This window comes from Netta rufina (genome assembly GCF_964035555.1).
Source record: "Netta rufina genome assembly, chromosome: 14".
NCBI lineage: Eukaryota > Metazoa > Chordata > Aves > Anseriformes > Anatidae > Netta > Netta rufina.
The window spans coordinates 15,583,674-15,600,486 of NC_140137.1; the positions used below are offsets into that span (position 1 = coordinate 15,583,674).

Genomic DNA, 16,813 nt, shown 5'->3' on the forward strand with positions numbered 1-16,813 from the left:
AGAAAAATAAAATATTTTCTCAGGGCTTCCCAGCTAGTGAAGAAAACTACTATTTTTATAGAATCTCAAAGGAAATAAAATATTTTATGTTGCTCCCAACCCAATTTTTAAAACTAGATTGAGTTTTCAGTAGCAAGAGGAAAGTCTGTATTGATTTTCTGAAGCTTCAATGAGGCAGCAACTTGCACTCTCTTCTGTGTCTGAATGGTCACATCAGCTTCCACAAAATAGCTCCAGTGTGTAAAGTTAAGCACACAGAGGGCTGGAGTCTTCATGTGAAGTCAAAGATGCTCCATAAATCGCCATTGAAAAACATGCAGACAAGAGATAATTATGCAAAGCTTAACTGCACAACATTCTGCAGATTAAAAAAACAAAACAAACACATATGCTTTCAGCTAATGATTTATTTACTCGTATACAATTCTGTCAGCTCCACCGTTAGGCTCAGGCTTTGGAAGTCAGGCAACCTTTAGAAATACATCATCAGTTTTTTGTTCTTCCTTTTTTTTAAAGCTATTACTCTTCTGGGGAGACATTTGTATTGGCTGAAGCAGCTAACTGCTTTCCACAGACAGAAGTAAAAAAGGAAGTCATTCATGCAAGGAGAGTGCATGCTAGAGTCCATCTGCTTGCTATAGTGACAAACACAAAGGTTTGCACTGCCTGACATTCTTTTATTTCTTTTCTCGGAGAGATGTAAGAACCTGCTACTTTCCTGTGCCAACCAAGCTGATGTTGCTCTTGAATTTGGCACACGTGCCAAGGATCCAAGATGAACCTAGCAGGTATTCTCTGCACTTGCCCCATGTTGCAGAGATTAGCAGAGTAGAACTTGGAAGTATTTTTGGCCTGTCAGGAAAGGAAGAGAATGATTAAATATTGACATAAAAAGATATTATTGAGAAGAAAAATGGAGGTAGAAAAAAGGGTTTCTGAAAACACTAATGTGTACTCAAAGCAATCCAGATAATTTCCCACTGAGAAAGCTGACCTCAGCTCCTCTTGGAGACAGGAGACAGATGGGTAAGTGTATGCTGTGTTAGTCACCACAGAAACAGTAAGAATATTTGATTCTCCACTGAAGAAACTTTTACTGGCTCAGGGTACATTGCAGTGTTACAGCTTTCAGTTTATCCCTTGCAACTAATTATTCTCAAACAGATGGAGCGGAGAGGGCCAGCCTGCGTGTGATGGGAAATACAAATAAATAAATAGCCCTCTCCTGAAACGCTCTCAGCAGAGCAGGGATAGCTGACAGCCCCCAGCCATGGTGAGGACACAGTGCTGCCTGGCAGATAGCTGGGCTACGAGGCAGACAGAAGGGTTGCCAGTTGCAGCCTGGTATAAAATAAGGAGAGATACCGAAGGAAAATCTGCAAGTCTTTTCTTGAAAAATTAACTTGCAGATGTGTTAAGCCCACAGGAACACACAGGCTCTTTTTTTGGCCCCCACAGCAGTTGTTTCAAAGAACTGCTGAAAACAGCAGTGGAATGTTTTACTGAAAGAGATTTAAGCTTCCTCTCCTGGAAATTGCACTTGTTTTGGACAGTCCTGCATGCCAGAAAAACAGGCGAGACTACAAGAAGTCATCTTCTCTTCCACTAAGAAAACAATTTGCATTTACTCAATTTTTTTCATATTACAAAAAAAAAATTGCTTTAGTATGCTTCACTGTTTAAATGAAACCCCTGTTTATGAAGGGAATGGTGGTTGAAACTGGCTCATTTCCAGCTCATTATGTAGTTAATGGAGTAGCAATAGGAAGGGGCAGCTGTAGCTTCCTTTATTACACTGGAGATTGCTTCTTTTTTTTTTGCGTTTTACCTCCTTATGCTTTTTCTTGCATAGGTCTGCAAAGTTTAAGACTTGTGAATCATTTTCCTTTCTTACAATCCACAAGCAAAAAGGCAGAGCAGGTGATGACTCATTGTACACAAATGTGTGTCTCCTCGTAGCTCTGCCTCAGCTTCCCGACAATCGGCGTGGGACCAGCTTCTCCAGTAAAACTCCGTGCTGCTCTTTTCTTTGCACAGCAAAGTCAATAACACTTTTCCGTGTTTGCCTTCCAGTTCAGGAACGAGTCACAGTGTCAAAAAGGTGGTTTATTAGAGGCTGGTGCAAACCCACATCCCCCATTCCTGGCTAAAACAAGGGAAAGAGATTGGAAAACACAACATCACATGTCTCTCCTTTCCTCTGCCGAGGAGATCCAAGTGCTGGATCCTGGAGCATCACACAGTGAGCATACACTACGTGGCTCTTGAAACAGATTCAATGATTCCTGTGGAACTTACACCTGAAGGATGCAGCACCCCGATAAAAAGATGTTTAAACGAGCAGGGCTCAGGAGCCATCACATCTCATCTTCCCAGCTCAGCTGAGATCCGTGCTGCCAGGCTGCTGCATTGCCAGCTTCCCCTGCATCCCTCCGAGTGGTCTCATTCCTACACAGGGCCAGACGACTCAAAGTGTTTGCTCAAACAAACCTGTATAAAGCCATAAGTAAACAGTCCCTGAAGGGTACAGCGCTGAACTTCAAAACTCAAAAAAGCAAAGGACGTGTTAGCATTTTGCATTTCCTTCATGCTTTGCTGCATTATCTCTTGTTCTGTCAAACAGCTAAGAAAAATCTGCCCATTACATCTCTGGAGCAGGATTGTTATAATTGGCTTTGTGGTAACTCGTCTACTTCATAGGTTTTGACTTTGAATATTTGAAGTCATGAGAAATAACAAATAGTTGAAACCAAATTTCTACTCTGTTTTCTACTCCTTGTCCAACCAAATCAGTAACAAAATAAATTACATGAATAAAGAGCGAGTCATTGAGCAGATTAGCAAATCTGTAAGCTGTGTCTTGTCACCATTTTACTAATGAGTCTCTTTTTAAATTCAGCATTATTAATGATTATCCATCCCTTTTAAATTTGTCTTCCAGATCACTAATCGCTCTATGCTTAAGAACGCTCTCCTGTTATATATCTTCTGATTTTGTTTTTGCTGGCAGCATGCATTTAACCATATGCTCAGCTTGTGCTGCCTGCCAAATTCCTGAATTCCAGGGCTTGTTAAGCTGTGTAAAATGTTGTTGTTGACTTGAATGTTAAGGAAAGTAAGTGACTGATTGCACTTGTTGTTGTAGCCATCTGTGCGCGTGAGCCAGAGCCCTTATCCCGACAGTAACCGTTAACGCAGACAGACTGCGACAGTCTCAGGCAAAGTCGTTTGTTGTGCTGGAAATATTTTCTAGCACCCGCACTTCATCAGTAGACTTTTATGTAAGCAGAAATAATACCAGAAAGGGCCAGAAGCTGTGATCTTTGAGAAGAATTCATCCTGACTCGAGCTAAGAAAAACTTCCTTGATTAGGGACTGGAGAAATTGGTCGAAAGGCAATGGCAGGTTTCTTTAATGAGAGGAGGCAGTGGAGAGGATATCGGTATTGAAGCTACAAAAGCCTTTAAAGAAATGTGTAAACACCTTACGGGTTTGGGGAATTTAGCAAATTTCATGTTTTAGCCTCTGTAGAATGACTGTATTAAAAATCAGGTAAGAGAAAAGAAAAAGCCTCATAGGTTGGGAGTAATTGCTCCAAAATGGGACTGTCCAGGGCTGTTTTCTGACAAAGGCTTCCTGGTATTTCAGTCAGTTTTACTGGGATCCCCAGAGAAACTGCAAGAGTTTTTTATTAAATATCATTAATGTCTAAAATGAGAGTTGGCTTTAATTTCATGCCACTTTACAAACCACATTTATTGCAGGCACATGTATGCAGAGTTACAGGAGCTACTGGGAAAGGCTGTGCTGCAGGATGAGCTCTTGCCATCGCTGCGTGCAATAGCAGTGGTAGAATTTTACCTTTAGCCTCCAAGATTTGGGACTCAGTTAAATGAGTATCAGTTATGTTGAAATCACTGCTGCAGACATGTGATAAAGGCATGTAATGCTGAGAGCAGTTTAACAAACTTGCTAGGCTTTAATCCTGTTAGCATATACGAGCATACTTAACATACATAAGTTTGTAAAATTCGAGGGAATTTGGGATCATGAGCACAATATGGCAATGGGTTTCATTGCTTTCTCCTGGAGAGGTGAAAAAAATCCATTATTTTTGCCTAAAATGAAGTTTATTGTACCACAGCTTCTCCTATGACATGCTTTAATCACCTAATCGTTCCATTCCCTGTCCAATTTTCTCTTTTAGCATTGCTTTAAAGGTCACTGCATCTGGCTGACACCAGACATCTTGAAACAGGATGGACACTGGGGGGCATGGAGTAAGTTTGGCTCTTGTTCTCGCACCTGTGGCACAGGGGTGAAGTACAGGACACGGCAATGTGACAACCCACAGTAAGTTCACCTACACCCACATGTTTTTCTAACATGGAATGAATGAATGGTGAGAATCCTTGCTAAATTGCTACTAGAACCATACAGTAAAACACATTGAGTGGTACTTGTTAGAATTTCTACTTCTGGCCCTTTAGCAAGTCATGAATCATCTTTGTTTCTCAGTTTATCCATCTATTAAGCTGTTTATACCAGTACAAGGATCTTGAAAGTGCTATTACATTATTGCATAAAGCATAAGTAAAACTTCAGAGTCCTATGTATGTCTTATTCTAACATCAGTGTGAAATAATGGCAATGATTTGCTGGATTATTTTTTTTTAATTAATATGTTTTTTTAGATTTTTGTTTAATCCACCTTTTTGGATATTTCAACAAGAAAGTCTTACAAGATGGAATACGCTGACATTTTCAAACTGCTTTCATTTCAAGTTGGAACAAAGCTCTAGAGATCAGAACCTTCCCCAAAGTTAATCTTAATAATATTGAATTGGTTTGCTTTGATAACGTACATATGGATCATCTAGCTGATGTAGAATGACTTAATTTCAGTAACACTGGAACTATGACATATTTAATATAGATCCATATATATAAATGATATTAAACATAATTATTGCTATATCATAAAATATCAAGGTCAAGACAGCAGAAAGTGAAACAATATTCAGAATTACATGATTTTACTGGAGAATTTTTGAACATTTTTGTACAGGATAAAGCAACTGAAATTGACTTTAGTGTTGAAAATAATCTTGATTAAAAAACAAGCAAAGACAACAGCTCAGTTTTGACAATGAAGCCGCATTTTATGATGGAAATTGTTCTGTTAAGAAAAAATGTACCAGTTCTAATTTAAGCCTTTATTGCATTGGCAACATGAAAGTGACCTTTATAATTGCAGACTCAGTTTTAGTTGTAGAATCTCTTTTTGTGTAGGAAAGGCTAGTGTACTATTTAAAGTGTTTTCTGTGTTTCCTGGAAGAGGGTGCAAATCCAGATAGAACTTGAGCTCTGTGTTGCTAGATAACAGAGTACCAGCGTGGGCTGTGTGGCTGTCTGGTGGATACAGCACTCATCTGGGCTCCATTTCTGGATTTGCTGCTGGCTTAGGGGTGAATGTGAATGAGTCGCTTCGGCTGCTTGTGCTTTCCTTTCCTGGGCCACAGCAAGAAAAATGGGTTTTCTTGCTTATTTCAAGTGCTTGGAGGCTCTACTTGCAGAAATTGCTCTGTGAGAGCTAAAGAGCAACAGCAGGTTTTTAAATGATTGCTTCTTTTATCCCAGATGTGATGATGTATACAGACAGAAATCTTTCCAATGGTCTCCCAGACTGTTTCAACAGAAACAAATACCAGAGCAATTATTAAACTAGATCATGTACTGATAAAAATAGGGGAAGGAAGTACCCCAAATATACCACTGGCTTCATCAGCTTCTTGTTGACATGACTAGGAATTAAATTGTGTCTCAGAGGATTTGATAGATGCTCTGTTCAGGCATTAATGGCAAAACTAACCATCGCTTTCCTTCCTCTGCAGTCCTGCCAACGGAGGCCGTACGTGCGTGGGGCCAAGCTACGAGTTCCAGCTCTGCAACACTCAGGATTGCCCTAAGGACTTCGAAGACTTCAGAGAGGAGCAGTGCAGGCAGTGGGATCCTTACTTTGAGTATCAGAACACAAAGCACCACTGGCTCCCCTATGAACATGTTGATGGTGAGCAGTCCTTCTTGTTTTAAATGTGACTCAGTGAGGGCAGTGCCAGGCCTGGAGCTGGGTGTTAATAAAGCCATTGGCACTGGCATTGCCATTGGCATGGAAAGCCAAGTTTCATAGAATGATAGAATCATTTAGGTTGTAAAAGACCTTCAAGACCATCAAGTCCAAATATTAACCTGACCTACCAAGTGTCATCACTAAACCATGTCCTTTGGTGACACATCTGCACTTCTCTTAAATAACCTCTAGGGATGAGGACTCCACTGCTTCCCTGGGCAGCCTGTTTCGATGCTTGACCACCCTCTCCATGAAGAAATTCTTCCCAATATCCAATCTGAGGGTTGGGGGTAGCTTTAGCAGAACCTAAGCTTGGTGCTCAGTGACTGTTAAAAGGGGGAGATAGAGAGCACTGATCTGGCTCCGTATGACTCCACACGGGGCATGCATTTTAAATACTCTGCTGATTTAGCTCAGGCTGTCCCCGTCTCACTGCTGCCCACTGCTAAAAAGCAGCAGTTGAAGTAGAAGAGGCCCAAACAAAGCAAGCACAAGCTGTAACTTCTGAATAGGGAAAGTTTAGATAAACTATGACTTTTCACCCTGAAAAGAAAGTCATGGCTTAGATTAAGAAGATAAAGTTACAGAATTGTAAGTGGCACGAAGAAGCTGCACACAGAGTAATTACACTCTGTTTCTCATAACACAAGCCTGGGAACATCAAATAAAATTATCAGGTGGCAGATTTTAAACAAATAAGAGGAAGTACTTTTCCACAAAGCATATAATTAAAGTGGAATTCATCGCCATGGGATGTTGCAGATGCCAGGAGTTTTAAAACTGATTTAGGGAAATTTCTGAGAGGTCTTTAATCCATCAAGAACTATTAAACACCAAGATCCAGCCATGACTTAGGAATCCCTGAGCTGCAGTGTACAACAACCTTGGAGAATACACTGAGGAAAGTATCAGTTTTGGTTTTGCCTTATATCTTCCTGCAAACGCTGTTGGGCACTGTAGGAGGCCAGGTACTGGGTTGGATGGGAGCTGGGTGAGAACCAACGCAATCGCTCTGGTGTTCCAGGATCGTGGCAGACATGGCCTCTTAGAACAAAAATGTTCATTTCACTGTTAATTCTTCTGCTTTAACTGACAACAGAAGTGCAGCTAATTGGTTTTGGGGCATGAAGACTGTCGCCACGCTGTTGCTGTGTTGTGTTGAAAAATGTACTTTTAAAAACTGAAAAGGCAGATGGCAATGATTCTCCACTTGTTTGACAAGCAGTGCAGGCTGCTCGTTGTTTTTAAGCCTGGTCACCGTGTGTGAATGACAGGTCTTCCAGGCCAGGCCTGGCATGGCAGGAGACGGGTGGCAGGTACCTGGGTGCCCGAGCTGTGCTCAGCCAGGAGCAGGTCTCCGGGAGGGAAAGGGTCACTTTGGGTGAATCCTTTTGCATTCCAGAGAGAGGACACTGCCAGAAGTTAACAGCAAATTGTTTGTAATTAATTTGTCTGGCTTTTTTTCCTAAACAGTCCTCAAGGTTCCCTCATTCTTTTCATGCCATCTTGTGCAATCTGGGATTTTCAGAGCTCAGATACAGCCTCATGGCTCAGTTTCATGAAATTGCTTTGCTGGCACAGGGAGAGGGGAGGAACGCTGTGGCCCAGAGACCTTTGCTTCTGCTTAGACCTTTACTTAGCCTTTGGAGCCGTCTGCTGCAAAGACCACTGAAACTAATCAGACATTTTCTATTAAATTCAATGGCTTCTGGGTCAGAAACCAGCTCAGTGATGTCTGAGGATTGATCACTGGCCACTGCTGGTTTTCCACATAGCTGTGGTACAAATTGCAGCCCCCCTTTGTGAGAATTACATTTACCTCTGTGGTGTTATTAAAGGGAACAGCTTTTTTTTTTCTTTTTCTTTTTCTTTTTCTTTTTTTTGTGAAGAAAGGCCAGAGGATGGTTTATGCGTGAACTTTAATATATTTAAAACCGCCTTTTGTAGAGGTGAGGCATACCAGTGACGTACTTTGTGCAGATAACACAGCCACGACTCAGAAGTGACATAAATCCATGTACTTGACATGCAGCTCAGCTGGACACTTCTGACACGTGTCTGTGATGGGGACAGGGAGGTACGTTTCATCCCATGCCCAGAGAAAAGCCACGGAGCTGGGGTACAGCAATAGACAGGCAGATGCTGGATTTTGTGCTCCTGCACCTCTACTATGCCAGACACCAGTGAATAGAAAGAGAATAGAAAGAGAACAATTCACTGCAATTACCAGGGTCCTATTTAATTGCAGTTGCAAATTTACCATCCTTAGGGAGCAATGGGAAAGTTCTTTCTAAAATAAAGCCACTGGACCGGGCCAGTGGCAGCCACTCCGACCTTCTGATGTTTGCATTTCATTGCACGCAGTGAATGAATGGTATGTGTGGGGGGGGTGTGTGTGTGCACATCTATGTCGTGTGCATAGCTTAATGTTCCTAATACGTGCAGATCCACGGGTCTGTGGTTATTGTGAACTTAACCTTAATATCTCCTCTGTTAAGATTCTGCACAAGTAAAGTACCTGCTTTAATAGTCTAGACACTACATTTTTTGCAAGATGTATCTGCATTGGTCAGGAGCAGTAACAAAGGTCTCTGATGTACCAATACCCAGTGGCCATGAGGACACCAGCAGCAATAACAAGAACTTTATTAAAAGAGGGCAGAGGCCATGAAACTGTACAAGGGAAGAACGCAAAGGGCCTGTGAAGATTTATGTTAATTGAACTACTGTAATTGAAGGTTCATTGTTCTTCTAAATGGTGGGAAAAGTGTTCTAAGATTTAATCATGTTAAAACCACCGAATCTTTATTTGTTTCATCTAATAGGAAGGCCATCTACTCTTCACTGCCAAAAAAAAGCATGGTGAATCCGATGATAGGGCAGGGGAAAGTAAGAGAAATGGGTAAAATGAAATAAACTGGTGGAAGACATTTTTATTCAGCCACTGACTAGTCATTTCAGATTTATTCGTTGTTCTTGGTTCTTTGGAGCAGTTTAGGAGAAAGAGGTACACTTGTCTGGAGGCTTGTGCATGTATTAGTGGTTAAAAATTGTGTTATTCCAAATATCTTCGACATCTCATCTTGCTTAATGGTTTAAACTATCAGAAATACAAGTTCAACAAAGAAGGAGAATCAGCTTCTTATTTAGTGTTACCCAGCTGTCTCTGAAGACATTTTAGAATCCATATTCACTTAGCATCAAACGACTGTTTTTAATGGCAAAATTGCTTTTGCTTTTTCAGATTTAGGTGCACTGTAGGAGAAATTGATGCAGAAACCTTCATCTCTCACAGGTTGCAGGCTGCCAAAGCCTCTGCTAGATTGCATTATCTGGCATGGAATTAAATGGAGGCCCCAGTGAACGTAAATGATCTGTTATTTTCTAAGACTGTCTCCTGATAGTGACACTTGGGTGCTTTATGGCTCATCAGTTACCAAATGGTCACACAGCCTTTGAAAGGAGATAAGCATCGATGATTTGTGGGGCACTGTATTTTCCTGTGATGTGTGCAAGGAGTAAGAGGGAGTAATGAAAACACTGTCATGTTCACAAAATCAGCAAATAAACTGTTGTAGCTGAACATGTGCAATTCTGTTTTCCAGCTAAGGAAAGGTGCCACCTGTACTGTGAATCAAAGGAAACGGGTGATGTCGTGTATATGAAGAGGATGGTACATGATGGGACTCGCTGCTCCTACAAAGATGCTTACAGCATCTGTGTGAGGGGAGACTGCTTGGTAAGCTTGTGGTTACTTGTTTCAGAGCTTAGTATTGTGAAAACAATGTAAATGGTAGCTTGAATGTTTCTCTCCGAGAATGAGTATTTAAGTAGGTATAATAACACTTTGGGCAATAAGGAGATTTCATTAGAATTATTGTCACAATATTATGTGTGATATTCACAGTTACCATCACACTGCATGTGACTCAATTCCAACAGCGCCTACCTACACAAGTACTATTTAATGTGGTATTTTAAGATGAACTATTACAATTAGCTTTCAACGAAAGCTTTTCCTGCTAAGGTTTAGTGGGGGTGGAATGTACAATGAAATACTAACATGCAGCAGCTTTCAAGGAAAGCGCTGGTAATATGTGACTGATGTGCATTCTCTCTGTACTTGATCAAGCTATTTTTAAAAAATCAATACAAGTTCCTCTAAATTGGGATCTGACACAGGTCATCTTTCAACAGAATTAGAGGCTCTGACTCAGCAAAGCACTGGTGGAGGTTCTCACAGTTGCTTTGATTCCCCTGGAATTTAAGCATCTGCTTTAAGATAAGCTGAGGTTTAAGAGCTTTGCCTTAGCAGTGCTTCTTTGCTTAGGTAGGAAGACTACTTTGAAGAATATTAAAATCTCATTACCTAATTGACAGATATTATAAGAACTAGAAGTACAAATATTAAAAATCCAGTTAGATGCTGATTTTCCAGGAAAATACTACAATTTGTACTTTGCTGAAGGAGAAGTTTTGGTTTTGGTATCTGAAGTAAAGGCTCATTTGAACTGAAGCTTGGATAAGTAAAAATGACTGATTTTCTCTTTTGTGCACAGAAAGTTGGGTGTGACAGGGTCATAGGTTCCACAAAGCAGGAAGATAAGTGTGGTGTTTGTGGAGGAGATAATTCCCACTGCAAAGTGGTGAAAGGAACGTTTTCAAGAGTACCAAAGAAACAAGGTCAGTGCGTTCAGTGTTTTGTCTTAGGGAATTCAGGGTATTTTTGTTTGATCTCTTCTAGTATTTAAAGTCTCATGGAAAATACCAGAGCAATCACAAATAATTTGCAGCATCCCTAATTCCAGTAAACTCTCTGGACTTTCAGACATGCCTAGAATTAAAAAATGAGACTTTTTTCCAGTGATCATTTAAGTCTGCTGATATCAGGGCCTGCACATGCATAGAGAAGGAGGGCTTCAGTGTTCCTTGTTGACGAACTGTGGATTGATTTGTGCTGCTGATGTCACTCGGCTGCTCGGTTTGAGTCACGCAGCACTGCAGTAATATGTTGTCATCACTCACTGTCAGGCACGAGCTTCCATGTTCTCTGTGGATGTGTATGGCACTCGAAGCACTTTTTATTCTGAAGCAAATTTGGTTTGTTGATGACACACAAGGCATTTTTCTTTTGACCCAAAGCCCTTTGTTCCTGTTACATTTCATCACCTGGCACAGAAATAGGGATGGGAACGATGCTGGATGAGGTTCAGCTTCTGTAATATGCCCTGGTATTAGACAATAATGTTTGTTTGAATTCCTTAGACAGGCTCTTCCTGTTTGATGCATACTAACCAGTTACTATCTTTTTAAATATTGCAATAAAGGTCACATTAAGATGTTTGAAATTCCTGTTGGTGCAAGACATTTACTTATACAGGAAACAGACGCCACTAGTCATAATCTTGGTAAGTATGTAACAAGGAGGAAAAAAATCAGTCAGAATATTTTTTTCTGCTGTTTATTTTTGTCTCTGGAGCCTCACAATGTGTTTATGCATTTGTTTACCCATTATCCTCCCACATCACATACCTCCTTCAAGTATGTTATATTAGGAAACTTGTTTGGCAATGTGATTTCCCTGTGCTGTATTCTCTGGAGTCCTAGCAAGAACATCCCTGCATGTGTGAAAGCTGCTGGAAGAGGAGCTGAATTGCTTTATGGGTTGCAGTGCATTATCTTCATGTACGTCTCTCACAACATGCGCCCCTTCCTCAGCCATTTCCCAGCTTCATCCCAAGAGCAGTGGGTGCATTCCCTGCATTTTGGATTCTGCCCCACTGCTAGCAGTATTGACACAAGGCTGCCCAATCAATCACACAGCTTAGGAAGTAATTGAAATCCTCTCCTAGCAGTGCCATGTAATCGATGAGACACAGTATCTGCTAGGCTGTTATTAATTGGAAGTAGATTCACAGTGAATGGCCTACTAATTGTATCATGAGTCAGTCAAACTTCTTGCCAGTAAATGCTTCCCATCCTGCCCCGTGGAGCAGGAGCCATCACTCACAGGTTCAGACGAGGCTCTTCTGTCAGTGTGGGGCAAGCGGTGCATGGGGGAACAAAGAGCTGGCCAGTGCTGAGGCGGGGAGGTCTCAGTTAGCTGCTGGAGAGAGAAGAGAGCTAAAACTTGGCAGTAAATAACAAACAGTCCCTGCTGCTTCTAATGGGGAGAGTCCTGATACAAAGGTGGCCAAAGTTTCTCCGGTTGAAGGATGGAACGCTCATTATAGTTGATCAAGGAGTCACGCGTTGTGCGTAAGAGCACGCTCCTGCAGAGCACCAGGAGCTTCATCTGGGCTGTATTGTTAGCAGGGCTGTATCTGAGCAGAAGGAATATAATTTCCAGCCTCCCTCTCTCTTGTAGCGGGGACTGCTGTGGGTTAGCCCACAAGCCTTTCTCTCATGGAGCAATAATACAAGATGTGAAGGAGTTGAGGAGCCACGGGACCCCCAGGTGGTGGTCAAATTAGCTCAGATTTAGCCAGTGGGCTGAGAAGTCATTAGCTGGGAGCAGACAGAGACAGGCGCACACACTGCGGTTGTGCTGGCCTCATTTCTCTGGCAGGGCAGGCTATGAAAAACCCAAAAAAAGAGAGCGATTGATGTTTCTGGAGCTGAGCAGGAAAGCGTTGGCAGTTCAGTGAAACACCTGAAAAAGTCTTTCCAAACCTGTGAGGGAACAGAAGGAAATTGCACACTGCTGTGCCTGGCCTTTTCTGCTTCTTCCACTGGGACACGAGCAGACAAGAACAGAGATGAGAAGCGAACCTTTACTATTCACATTTCTTATGTTGTTTCTAGCAATTAAAAATCGTGAAACGGGAAGATTCATTCTAAGTGAAGACAACTACGTGCCAGACTCTAAAGTATTTATTGACATGGGTGTGGAGTGGGAATATCGGAATGACGATGATAGAGAAACCGTGCAGACCATGGGGCCTCTGCGTAATGGAATAGTTATTCTGGTAAGTCAAATGAAAACCATCTTCCATGGAACACAGTGTCAGGATTACAGAGTCATAATGTGCTATAATATATTTTAGATTCCTCTTGTGAGTTACAAGAAGACATCTGTTTCGATTGTAAGACAATAGAAGATGTATTTCAATTCCTTTCTCCTAGTTCACTGCTCTGTACATGAATTGTTATAACCCAGGATTACGTGTTGAGCAACCTCTTGATTATTTCCTGAGAATAGCCGAGAAAATGGTCACTGAATAAAGATTCTTCAGCCCACTTACCATATCTGTTATGTGATCATTAGTTTAAAAAAAAATCAAAGTGATTCATATCAGATAGGTCTAAGGACTCCTCCTGTCCATGTTTTGAAAATGTATCATGCAAAGTCCAATGCAGGATTCCTGGGCTTCCAGGCTCAGTTTGCTAGAGCATTACCAGTTCTGTACTTCAAAACCCTCGTAACTATCTTCTTTTTTCATTGCGAAATAGCAAATGATAGACTACAATAAGTAGGAGTAGATTCAGAATCCCTCTGAAAGCAGCTATAATGTGTTGGTCTGCACCAGTTGAACATCAAAGGAATAATAAACGTTATGTTTTCAAAGGACCAATACTTTACACTGTATTCACATTGAGTTATGTTTTATTGCATTTGTCTTGGTGCAGTGTGATAGCAAAAACTCTCTCTAAATAGTTTATGCTTCTAACAGGATAAAGTAACAAGCCTCACAGAATTCCCAAGATTATCATAGGAGTAGTTGTATTTTATCAGAAATTTAGGCATTTTCTCCACCTCTTTCAGTTATTGGTGTATTTGAATTTGCCTTTTCTTTTAGTGGAACTATCCATTATCATTTTAGTAGAACATTTCCTTCCTTTATGATGGGATATGGAAAAAATTTAGTATTGTGAAGTCAGTCCAATGCTGGCAAGAAACATCAGTCTAAATCAACAACAGTCTTTAATACGCAGTTTAGAAACTCTGTGTCACAAGGAGAGAGATACTTTTTCATCAGGAAAAAAAAATGTGTTGAGTGCAGCTAAAAGGTTTAAATCCCTCAGGGGATGTTTTTGTATCTGAACCATGATGATTTCTATTTCATGTCATCTCGCATAGCTTCTGATACCAGTCTTTAAATCTTTTTTTTCTCTGCATCTGTTTTGTTTACTAGGTGATTCCTCACGGTAGTGCCAAGATATCTCTGACTTACAAGTACATGATCCATGAAGATTCTTTGAATGTAGATAACAATAATGTTTTGGAAGAGGACTCGGTATCATATGAATGGGCTCTGAAGAAATGGTCGCAATGTTCAAGACCTTGTGGGGGAGGTAAAAACAAAAAAAACAAAGCAGAAAACTGAACACCATGTATGGAATTCATTGCTACAAGATGTTAGTGAGAGCAGAGGTATAGGAGGGATTCATTTAGGTTACAAAAAAAAAGATAAATAAATAACAAATGGTGTTAAAAATCTGACTAAAAAGGCTCTTGGGGCAGATCTGGGATGACTCATTTCCGACTTGAGTTTATTAAACTGAAAAATTGTACAAGTGTGCAGGATTGGGTGTGAGTCTCTTGACACGAGGGTGCCAAACATCGTGGTGCAGCAGGGACAGGCCTACAATAGGTCCTGCACTCTGTGATGTGGACGTTGCAATGTGAAGATTCCTCCTTTGGGAGTCAGATGGAGGCCCTGATCCATGTCCACCAGAGTGACGGGCAGGTTTTAGCCGCACAGCGTGGCTGTGCAGGATTGAAACACTAGGTGGTGGTGTTTTTTGCATTATAGCCCGTAGTGAACAGCAGAGGGGATGAACAAGTCTGGGTGCTTGGTCTACAAGAATTCAAGTGTTTATTCAGTGCAAATGACAGTTCCTTTTGTAGCATGTTCACCTGTAGTTCAAACTGCAGCCTCTGACAGTGTGTGTGCAGTTTTGTTTGAAACCTGAGTCCCGTGTAACAACTGCTAGTCCTGAAATTAAGAGGAGTGTCTTTCTTCAGGCTACCAATTCACAAAATATGGCTGCCGGAGGAAGACAGACCACAAGATGGTTCATCGGAGTTACTGCGAGTTGATCCAGAAGCCGAAACCCATTCGCAGGGTGTGCAATCTGCAGGAGTGCTCCCAGCCCATGTAAGTATTTCTTGGAGCCAACCAGCATTGATCAGTGGCACCTGTGATTGCATCACACCCAATTAGCTGTTATCAGCTGGAAGAAGGCAGTTTAAGCTTGATAGCTGCTTTTCCAACATGATGCATGGCTGCTTGAACTTAAGAGCCTTCAAGGACATCTGTACATCATTACAGAGACGCAGGGCTGTGAGGGTGTGATGCTGTATTCTGCTTGTAGAAATACCATTCCTGGGACTACTGGCTCCTATGACTTCTGAAATAAGTTGGATTAGAAAAGCGATGCTGTCTTAGTCCAAACATTTGTGTCTGGGCCATCTTGAGGTAATAAAAAATAGATATAAATTCAGTTTATACTAGTTGATTTTACACAGTGTGAGATAATCATGTAAGAACAAATTTACTGAGTGCTACATAAGAAAACCAATGTCATACATGCGCTCAAACCCAAATCTTCCTAGAGTTCACAGCATATTTTTGGACATGTAAATACAGGGAAAAATATTTGGCATGCTTGGTTTCTCTGGCTGTTCTCATGTGGCATGGTACACCTGGTGTATGTTCATCTTTGCTGTATATAGTCAGTTGTTATGAATATTTTTATTTACATTTTTCAGGTACTTTTTTGACTGGCAGCAGGTTACCCTGCCACATGTAGTGCCCTTATAATCCTTATTCTTTATTTTTTATTCCTTATATTGCTACTGCAACAAAGAAGGAGTATGTTGATTTCAGATTTTACCTCTGGAGACTCAGTCTGGATTCCAGGGAGCACAACAAATAAGTAGAACATATCACACAATATTTCCTAACTTCTTTTCAAAAGAGATTTGAAAAAGAAAAATCAAGAAACTATGCCCCATAAACTCAGCACGGGTCAGGATTTAACATTTATTTATTGGAACTGAAGTAACAACCTAATGATCATATCTCAGACTCTCTGGAAAGGACTGTATTCTTCTTTCAGACACAAATATAATTGGACCCAGGTACCACAAAGTCTCAATAGGATCTTAAATTGAACTTAGATTCCTGAGTGTTTCTCTTGCCTGTTTTTACAGAATAGCATTGGAGCATTTTGCACTTATATATAGGAGAGGTTATTATATAAGAGATTTTATGAAGCTCTGCAACACCCAGAACCACACTGATAGCTGCTTCTTCGTGGTTAATGGGAAAAATATCAACTTTGACTCAGAAATCACCTTAGAACTCATGGCTCTGAGTTCCACAGCTTGTGTAATTTCAATAGGTTACAAAGAGAAAGTGGGATGATTACCACTGTACTTTTTGCTTAACTTGGGAGCTTGATGCATTTCTTTGTGCCTGTGATATTTCTTAACTATTTCTAAAAACAGGATTTTATGAATACTTTAGGACAATCAGCTCATATTCTGGATGTTTCTTCAGTAAAGTGTTCATCTATGCTACATTACAAACCACATGTGACATTTTCCGGTGTCCAAACTGATTTACACGTTTTAAACTCAGACCTTCTGATTTTCTATGAAGCTTTGCCTTCCCCTAGACCAAACATTTATGATGTTGGGATTCACGGCCTTTAGGAACCCAGCTGTGGGGACGG

General features: G+C 40.9%; 1 protein-coding gene across 1 annotated transcript in view; it reads left to right on the forward strand.

The window, feature by feature from the left end:
- ADAMTS2 (ADAM metallopeptidase with thrombospondin type 1 motif 2) overlaps nt 1-16,813 on the forward strand; it is a gene marked incomplete at both ends in the record, with an annotated part of 172,181 nt that overhangs the window by 147,395 nt on the left and 7,973 nt on the right. Inside the window, 8 exons of the mRNA XM_084295006.1 lie at nt 4,208-4,353; nt 5,895-6,070; nt 9,736-9,869; nt 10,690-10,813; nt 11,458-11,538; nt 12,935-13,098; nt 14,266-14,425; nt 15,099-15,231. Of these exons, the coding sequence (XP_084151132.1) occupies nt 4,208-4,353; nt 5,895-6,070; nt 9,736-9,869; nt 10,690-10,813; nt 11,458-11,538; nt 12,935-13,098; nt 14,266-14,425; nt 15,099-15,231 (1,118 nt within the window). The remainder of the gene's footprint in view (nt 1-4,207; nt 4,354-5,894; nt 6,071-9,735; nt 9,870-10,689; nt 10,814-11,457; nt 11,539-12,934; nt 13,099-14,265; nt 14,426-15,098; nt 15,232-16,813) is intronic.